Below are 10457 nucleotides of genomic sequence, written 5' to 3' on the forward strand. Positions count from 1 at the left end.
ACTCTAGTCGTCCACGTTCTAAATTATTAGGACCTTTTAAAAGTTTGACTTGCTGACTTGCCGGGCGGTGGTGGCGCATGCCTTTAATCCCAGCACTCGGGAGGCAGAGCCAGGCGAATCTCTGTGAGTTCAAGACCAGCATGGGCTACCAAGTGAGTTCCAGGAAAGGCGCAAAGCTACACAGAGAAACCCTGTCTCGAAAAACCAAAAAAAAAAAAAAAAAAAAGTTTGACTTGTGCATCTTTCTTAAAGCACCCACCGTTGTATTTTTCGACTTGGTAGATACTTGATAAACATTTCTTACAAAAAATAGCTTACTTAATGCACACAGAATTCCATTTTATGTCACTGATATTGACATTTAAAAACACATTATCAGTGATGAGATAATAAGGACTAAGATACAACAGAAAAAGTAATTCATTATAGTATTTTATAGCATAAAAAGATAGCTATAGTCTAAAACAACTTTTTACATATTTAAACAAAAACTAGAGAAGAAAAGATTTAAGGTTCCCAGCACAGAAATCCAAAGGTTTGGTAAGATAGTGTGAACTAACCTGTTTTCATCATGAAACATTATATATAAATACCTGTGCCAAAATAACACACTATACTCCACAAATATAAGCAACTAAACAATCATTAGAACTTAACTAAAGATAATATAATCTACATAGTATATATTATCAGGAATTTGACCTATTTATGGCAGGCACAAGGCACAGAGACACATTGTAAGTCCTTTGTCACATTCATATTGAGTGGAGTGTCCAAATAGGCATTTAACTTAAGGTCACTGAGGAGATTTCATTGATTATAATTGGTTAGTTTTGGAATTTCTGCTCATATAACTTAAGACTTCCTTACAAATCTTCTGTGAATTATATTGACGTTCTTTCCACTCTTTAGGAAGTATAGCCACAAATCTGTGGTGATACTGTATTTGTGCTCTAACACATAAAGCTTTCCTGGAGATCACAGGATAAAACCAGTGATCATATTAAATATAGGGATCAGAAAGGGGTAGCACACAACTTTAATCCTAGCATTTGGGAGGCAGAGATTCATCTGGATCTCTGAGTTGAAGGCTACACTGGGAACAGAGACAGATATGGTGGCACACATCTTTAATTCCAAAACTAGTTCACCCTAAAGGTATGGAGGTCTCTACAGACAGAGAAGAAGTGATAGAGCTGCAAAATATGAAGTGATGTACCTGGGTGGAGAGAGGAAGTAAGATGAGAGGGCACAGAATGGTATATAGGCATGAGTATTCAGGAAGTAGCTCTCTATTGGGCTGAGGATTTCCTAGTTGTAAGAACTTGTGGCTGGCTTGTTCTGTTCTTCTGACCTCTCAGCTTTCATACCAATATCTGATTCTGGGTAGCTTTTTTTTTTTTTTTAATTAATAAGACCATTTAGCAATTCGTGTTAATCAAATCTTTTGAACTCTTCTAAGACTACTTAGGGAACAGAAATTCAGTTTAGAAAACAACATATTTATTTCAAGTTTATCTTCTGGTAATTTCTTTAATGTATACAATATCTTTAAATTATATCTACACTCCAGTCTTCATGACCACCTTCTTACAAGGACCTCAACATGCCTCTCCTAACCTCATATCCTCTGTTTTTAAATTCAGCAGAGTCATGATTGTGGGGACATTTACTGAAGCTTGGGAAACCTATCACAAGCCACACCCTACAGAAACCAACTGCCCCTCCCCTAACAGTCATCAACTGCCAATAGCTCTTCAGCTAGAAGTAGGGAACTGATGAGGCCTTTCACAATCCCTGCTGGAATGTCCACTGTCTTAATTCTGTGCATGACTTAGGAAGGCAACCACAGTTGCTATAGGTTGATGAATGCAATGGCTTTGTCATGTCTAGAAGACACTATTTTGCAGCAGTCCTCCTATTCTCTAGCTCTTAACAATTTTTCTGCCTCCTCTTACATAATATTCCCTGGGCCTTGGGTGGGGAGAGAATGGGATACACTTCTCCTATTTAGGGCTGACCACTCCGTATTCACTGCCTCTCTGAACTTTTTCCTCTTGGGAGTCTCTGCGTTATTCTCCATCCAACACAAAAGGGAGCTTCTCTGATACATGGTGAGAATTATACTGATATGTGGTTGCAATGATAAGTATTTAGAAGGTGATTTGATCCTATGCCTATTTAGCATAGTGAGAGCAGTAGGTTTTCCCCTAGGGCCTGTGACTTCCCCAACCATGGATTCTTGTCCAGGCCTAAGTCCCTCTGTGAAATGGGTCTTAATTCCAATTACAAAGCCATGGTTTACAACCATAACATTCCTGGCCCTTTTGCACCAATGAACTTATCTAGTTAGCTCAGTCATTATGGTGGCCCACAGAATTACAGTTGAGTAAAATTGCTGATAACTTTTTCTCCCTACTAGCGTGCATAGTACCTTCTAGCACTATGTAAGCTGGCCAGCTGGGAGGAACCTTCCAGGTCACTATCCCTTGGGTTTGTTTTGATTTGTTTCATGTCCTATGACCAAATTGTGTGATGTCTTCGATGGTAGGGACTGACTGTTAAGTTCTGATGGATGACCAAAAGCAACCACAACAGCCTGAATTGACCCAGGAGTCTCTGGGATGCCTATGACCACAACTTGAAGGGTTTCTCTCACACTTGGCACTAGGATTTTTGTTTGATACCCTATGGATTCTCAGAGCTGCATTATTCCCATACATAGGGCAACTTCCATTTAAACACTTTTGAGCATACATACATAAGCAGCTTTTAAAATAATAGGTTTCTATGTGACCTTTTCAAGCATTCTTGGAGATAGCTCTCCCTCCTGGTATGCCAACACCTACCCTAGTCCTCCATCCATCCTCTCCCAACTTAAACCTTCCCCATTATTCTCTTTTGTCCCTTCATATGAACTGTACTCTATCATCCCATGTTTTATTCACTTTCTCCTCCCATCCCATGGCCTCTCTTTATAATTTCATAGCCTCTACATGTACTCCAAGTTAAACACACAAATCAGAAACTTTGCTGCTAGGATCCACATATGAGAGACAACATACAGCATTTGTTCTTATTGGGCCTGGCTTACCCATATTTTTTTTTCCATTTTTATTCATTAACCCGGAAATTTCATAGTTTCATTTTTATCTAGAGATCAATAAAATTTCTTTGTATGTAGGTACCACATTTTCAATATCCACTCATATGTTGATGGATATTCAGGCTGTTTCCATTTCTTGGATATTGTGAATAAAGCAGCCATTAACATTGATGAGCAAGTATCTCTATTGCACGACCAAGAGTCTTTTGGATATATGCCCGGGAACACTAGAGATTGTCTATACATTAATCTCTTTTTAGAAATCCACACTGATTTCCGTCATGTCTGCATCATTTTACATACCCACTAACAGAGAATAAGGGCTGTTCTTTCCCCCACAGCCTCACCAGCATTTGTTGTCATTTTATTTTTAATCATTTTTAAGCCATTGTAACTGAAGTTAGAAAATTTAAAAAAAATTAATTTACATTTCCCTGATTCCTAAGATGTTGAACATGGTTTACGATATTCTTAACATTCATACATATATATATATATATATATATATATATATATATATATATATATTCCTTTGAGAATACTGTTAAAAGCTAAAGCCCGATTTTTGACTCAGTGGTTTTTTTGATGCTTTGTTTTTAATTTTGTTTATTCTATTTATTAATTCTCTAACAGATGTCTGCAAATAAATAACACACTTAGATAATTAAGAGTCAAGGAGAAAAGTCAGAAGGGAAATTAGAAAACATTTTAATATACATGAAAACAAAACACGACATACACAAATGTAGCAATTTTACGTTAAGTGGTGTTTAAATTAATGACCATCACTGCAAGTGCCTATGTTAAAAGATAGACTTCTGCACAATTATTGAACCTTCCATTTTAAGATACTAAAAATATTGCCGGGCAGTGGTGGCGCACGCCTTTAATCCCAGCACTCGGGAGGCAGAGCCAGGTGGATCTCTGTGAGTTTGAGGCCAACCTGGGCTACCAAGTGAGTCCCAGGAAAGGCGCAAAGCTACACAGAGAAACCCTGTCTCGAAAAACCAAAAAAAAAAAAAAAAAAAAAAAGAAAAAAGATACTAAAAATATTTAAAGAATGCTCAAACTGAAGCAAAAATGAGTAAAGTATAATTAGTCAAAATACAGTATAAGTGTGGGCATAGCTTAATCTGAAAAGGATTTTCTTTGCAAAGTCTTAGACTCTCAGTTTTATCCTGAGAACTCACGTAAAAAATACCGAATTTAGGGCTTCTGCTGGTAATCTAGGGTTCACTGGTCAAGCAGTCTAGCCTATTCACTGGATTGTAGGCAAGTAAGAGACCCTGTCTCAGAAAACTTGCTTGATCTCTGGGATATATATACATGGTCACAAATAGGGACTGGCACACACACACACACACACACACACACACACACACACACACACACACAGACACTTGCAAATAAATTTTAAAAACCAAGTATCTAAAAACAAAACAAAAATCAATATAACCAAAAAAACTATTATTGAAACAAATCATCTATAATTATCAATAAGAAGTAGAATGAATATAGCAATGGGAGAGATATGGCTAAGGATAAAAAGGGAGAAAAAGAGAAGAGGGAAAGCGAGAAAGAAAGAGAGAAAACAGGTTATTAGAATTTTTGAAAGAGAAATATCATACTGTTTATACAAAAACTGAAAGATCTGTCATCAACTTTAGGAGGCAATTTAGTATGTGGTGATACCAACCTATATTCTTTCACTTGATTTTGGTTGTTGGTTATAGTTCATTACAAATCACAGTGATAATGATTGGTTGGTAGAACTTAGGAAGGCAATAGAGGTCTACATAAGCAGCAATGGAGACCATTAAAAATGATACCATTGTGCTCTAGTCAAAGTGGCCATTTACCCATGTAGACATGTTTGGCTATAGATACATAAAGGGAGAAGTAATGTTACCAGGGTAGTTCAAAGACACTATGTAAATAAGGTGGAGACTAAATAGGTAGGGTGTAGATCTTTACTGGAATTCTGTAGAACATTATTGGTTGTAGCCTATAGTAAGGAATTTAAAACATTAGGCATATGCCTCTTACACTTTACCACTTTGCTTCTTGGCCCTACTAAGTTGAACCTGGTTTCCTCCAGTACATATCCTCAACACGATTTACTCTGTCACCACAGGCCCAAAACAACAGGGCCAAAACCATGGACAGAATCCATAGGTCAAATTAAACCCTCAATCCATATTAAATATTTATCTGGATCATTTAATCACAGGAATACAAAGCTGACAGACACACTCCCATACCCCCTGTGATAGAGACCTGTAGAGTACAGGGAGTTTGCAAAATGATGAAAAAACAATGTTATTTCTTTCTTGGCTCCAGTACCCCAGCATGGTTAATCACCCCATGGTTTACTTCAGTTAAGGGGCAAAAGCAGTATTTCTCATGTTACTGATTTTTTTCATTCCTACCTGCTCTCAAAGGTAATTCATATGTATCTCCTGATGCCTGAATAGCCTTGGACTATGTCATGCCGGTTGTATGTTCTATATCTACATAGAAACAGCATCTATGGAGATTACCAAACCAGTGTAGAGCTGTCCCAAACCAAATATCATAAACAATCTGAAGCTAAAGTACCCTGACATTGTGTTATATGCTTGCATATGTTGTGGAGTTGGACACAGACAGGCTTTACATTGTCAATTGGAATGGCGTCTGCAATGTGCATCATTCTTTTTTACTGTTGAGAGCAGCTTAGCTTGAACCCTATCTTGAATCACTAAGAGAACTGTCTTCTTCAGGATGATACAGTGACTTTTGTGTCTATACAGCAATGTGATTACTATTCCCTAGGTCCACTGTTTTTCGCCCTAGAGACAATGGGCATGAAGCCTCATTTACTTTCTTCACTATGGATATTATGGCATAAGCAGTAGAACAGTGGTTCTCAACCTGCGGGTTATGACCATCCGAAAACACCTATTTCTGATAGATTTGGAACTGATAAATGGCTCAATAGCAATTTATCCTAATGAAGTAGCAAAAGAAATAATTTTATGGTTGGAGGGGGAGGCAGCACTACATGAGGCACTCTATTAAAGGATCATAGCATTAGGAAGGTTGAGACCCACTGCACTAGAGGTCAGTGACTCCATATTAATTCCTTTTCCCAGTTTTAATGGAAAGTAGTCTGGTCCTAGAGGACATCCAAGTTGAATAAGGTATGTTTGTGGTTGTTAGTGACTCCATCACATTTGACTTAATTCCATTAATCAAATGGAACAAGATAACTAAAACAGCAGTTTAGGTTTAACACTGTATAGCTGTGGCTCTTCACTCCTGAAACTGATATTTGGTGCTGTACCTTCATAGTCCAGTGTGCAGCAACAACTTGTGTGGATGTGTGGTGGTGGAGAGGTGTGGACCAAACTGGCTTTCCTCACATAATGTTGCCATCTATGACATTTTAGAATCTCCCTCATTCCTATGAGGAAGTCTTTTAAGGCACAAAATTTGAATTGGATGTTCCAGCTACCACCTGGCAATTTTGGTACCCTCGTGGAAGTGGATCAGTAGGCAAAGGAAAGCATTACTCTCCTGAAGGCACAAAAGGGCCTTATGAAAATGCACAATTAGAGTTACTGCCACACAATCAGAAAGGGGAAGAAACCTGGATATTTCAGAGAGCTTTTAGTATTTTGTTTCTTTTTTTTCTTCACTTTGATTTTTTTTAATTTAATTTTATTTTTCAATATGATTTAATTCTACATATCAACCACAGATTCCGTTCCCCCCACTCTGCCCCCTCCCCTTCACCCCAGGACACCCCCTTTCACATCTCCCCCAGGGCAAAGCCTCCCCCGAGGACTGAGATCAACCTGGTAGACTCAATCCAGGCAGGTCCAGTCCCCTCCTCCCAGGCCTAGCCAAGCGATCCTGCAGAAGCCCCAGGTTTCAAACAGCCAACTCATGCACTGAGCACAAGACCCGGTCCCACTGCCTGGATGCCTCCCAAACAGATCAAGTCAATCAACTGTCTCACCTATTTAGAGGGCCTGATCCAGTTGGGGGCCCCTCAGTCATTGGTTCAGAGTTCATGTGTTTCCATTCGTTTGGCTATTTGTCCCTGTGTTATCCAGCCTTGGTCTCAACAATTCTCGCTCAAATAAACAAACCTTCCTCTTTCTCGCCAATTGGACTCCCGGACCTCCACCAGGGGCCTAGCTGTAGATCTCTGCATCCAGTTCCCTCAGTCATTGGATGGGGTTTCTAGCATGACAATTAGGGTGTTTGGACATCCTATCACCAGAATAGGTCAGTTCGGGCTGTCTCTCGACCATTGCCAGACGACACGAGGATCGCCCAATGACAAAGAAATGGATGAGATCTACATGTACAGCCTGAATGTGAGGGGGGTAATGAAGGGCAAGTTCGAGGGAAAGACAGCTTGGGGGAGCAGGAGATCCCAGCTGGATCAAGAACAGAGAGGGAGAACAAGTATTTCATTTCTAGTGATATTGATAATTAGGAAGTTATGACACCACACATTGACAAGGGGAAGAGAATGAAAAGTTCAGACACTGAGGATAATGTGTAAATATCATGACATTCATGGGACTGTCTATTAACTCTCATGCATAGTCATTGCAGGGCACATGATTTAGAGTGATTGGCACAAGGACACCAAGCAGGTCACTGTGTTGTCCTAATACAGTAGTTATCTCTTTTGTCATTCTGTTTCCTGGTTTATGTTTCTCAAACTGTACAGAAATAAAAATTAGGTCATATAGCAGAGTAAGAAGAAATATGACCACTTAAGGCTGTGGTTCTCAACCTGTGGGTCATGACCGTTTTCATAGAATGTCTCTTTCACAGGGGTCACCTAAGGTCATCAGAAAACACAGATATTTATATTGACATTCATAACAGCAGTACAATTACTGTTATGGAGTAGCAACGAAAATATTTTTGTGATTAGGGGATGAACACAATTTGAGAAACTGTATTAAAGGCTCACATAATTAGGAAGGTTGAGAGCCACTGATTTGAGGTCAATGGGATAGTGGCAGAAGAAAATTATAGGAAAGGAAAACTAAAAGAGAAATGAAATAGAAACTCTTCGTTTTGTTAGGTAATTCTAGGAAAACTGTCTTTTTCATTTAACATGCTTTTCCTCTTTATTGAATGCATTTATGGGAGAATCATTGTGATTTTGGCAGTGAGAATTATACACTTTCCAAGTCCTGTTTAATTGTTTTTCACTTTCAACCCTTTGTTCTGACTCTAACCATTTCAACTGTTAACTATTTGGCTTTTTCTGTCTCTTTTATTTTTACTACTGCTGAAACCTGAGCTATACAATCACTGGGCTTTAAAGTCTTTTAGATCTTCATTTTATATGTGTATATGTGCTGTTTCTTGCGTGTATGTTTGTACATCATGTGTGTACAATGTCCAAAGACACCTGAAGACACCAGATGCCCTGAAACTGGAGTTACAAACGGTTGCTAACCATCATGTCGGTGTTGAGAATTAAACCTGGATTCTGTGGAGGAGCAATTAGTGGTCTTCTGAGCCATCTCTCCTGCCCCTCTATAGCAGTTTTATAACTCTGTCTATACTGGCATAACCCCATGTCAAACAGAAGTCAGTGCAGCCGAGCTCATTCATATTGATACACTATCATTTTACTGACAAGGTGATATTTAAAAGACAGGGTTCCTATCACCTTAAAAGGTATCCCAAAACAGTAAGGCCTCAGGGAAAAAGGTGTGATTCTGAGCAGTCCCCAGGATTTAAGGACCTTTATGGCTGATTGGACACAATACACGTCAATCACTCTGTCTCAGCAAATGAGCTTACAGCTCTGGTGACGTGTTAGAGGGGCCATTATTAAACCTCAAGGCTCCGCCCCCTTATTCCTGGCTCTCAGCCTTCTTGGGGCTGGCCTCAGCAGGAGGCTCTTCCCTGGTGCTGTCTAGCCCTTCTTTTATAGGTACTCTACAAGTACCAGCTCCAACTGCTCACTAGTGGAAAACCTTCCCTGCTGTTCTCACTGCCTCCAAGGAGGTACTTGCGGCCAACAGCCTCTCTCCACTTCATGGTAGTCACCTTAACAACGCCTCATCCCCACCAACACCTTCAAAGCTCGAAGCTTCAGTAAGATCTTCATTGGCAGGAAATTTGTGCCATGTCTGTTGTTGCAGAGCGGGACCTTGGATTACCTGACCAAGAGCAAGAAGGTGGTAGGATGGATCACGACGCTGGACAAAGTGTCCTGCATGTGCTGCCAATCCATGAGGCTGTTGATGACATCGATGGAACCACAGAATTTCTGCGTTCACAGGCAGTCTCGAGAGCCATTATAGGGGAAGAGCCGGGGCAGGAGGAGATATGGCCCGATACTGAGGAGATCTGCACTCATGTGGAAGAGGTCTGGCCTGATATCAAGGACATCTGGCCTGATGTCAAGGACATCTGCCATAAAGTCGAGGACATCTACCCTGATGACGAGGAATCCTGGCCTGATGTCGAGGACATCTGGCCTCATGTCAAGGAAGTCTGGCCTTGTATCAAGGACATCTGGCCTGTTGTAGAGGACGGCTGGCCTGATATCGAGGAAATGTGGCCTGTCGTACACAACATCCGGCCTGATATCGAGGACATCTGGCCTGATGTCGAGGAAGGCTGGCATCGAGTTGAGGACATTTGGCCTGATATCGAGGACATCTGGCCTGATGTGGAGGAACGCTGGCATCGCATTGAGAACATCTGGCCTGATATCGAGGACATCTGGCCTGATGTTGAGGAACGCTGGCATCGCATTGAGTTCATCTGGCCTGATATCGAGGACATCTGGCCTGATATCGAGGACATATGGCCTGTTCTCGAGGAAGCCTGGCCTGATGTTGAAGAGGACTGGTATGTCTGGAATGGCGACAAGGAGAACAAAGTAGTTCAGGAGGAAGCTGAAGACGACCAGGACTACAATAATGAAGAAGAGGAGGAGGAGGACAATAAAGATGACGACTATGAATATGAGAAGAAAGGAGAAGATGAGGTTGAGGATCAGGGGAAGGAAATGATCCTGCATGCTGTGAGTTCACCTATGGGACTTTAGGTCCCTCTAGAGACATTTCATTTTTTCTAATACATCATGCCCCTAACCTGTGTACACATGCTATGAATGACCACATTCTCCTGCACCCAAGGCATGACCAGTTTAGTTCTTGTAGGCCCACCTATTCAGGAGAGGGAAAGACCCTCCAATACATCCAGACCCTGCCAAAGGAAGCATAGAATTGGGAGGGTGAGTGCCTAATAGAAGGAGCTACCTCTAGGATGGCTGTCTTTTATAACACCTGAAACGGGATTCCAAGGTATATTACAC

General features: G+C 40.6%; 1 protein-coding gene across 1 annotated transcript; it reads left to right on the forward strand.

The window, feature by feature from the left end:
- Window positions 1-8982: 8982 nt before the first annotated feature.
- On the forward strand, window positions 8983-10187 carry LOC131899615 (coiled-coil domain-containing protein 1-like). The gene has a single exon (XM_059251115.1). The coding sequence runs from the start codon at window positions 9258-9260 to the stop codon at window positions 10185-10187; it is 930 nt and encodes a 309-aa protein (XP_059107098.1). The 5' UTR covers window positions 8983-9257.
- Window positions 10188-10457: the final 270 nt, after the last annotated feature.

The sequence above is a fragment of the Peromyscus eremicus genome, chromosome X (genome assembly GCF_949786415.1).
Source record: "Peromyscus eremicus chromosome X, PerEre_H2_v1, whole genome shotgun sequence".
NCBI lineage: Eukaryota > Metazoa > Chordata > Mammalia > Rodentia > Cricetidae > Peromyscus > Peromyscus eremicus.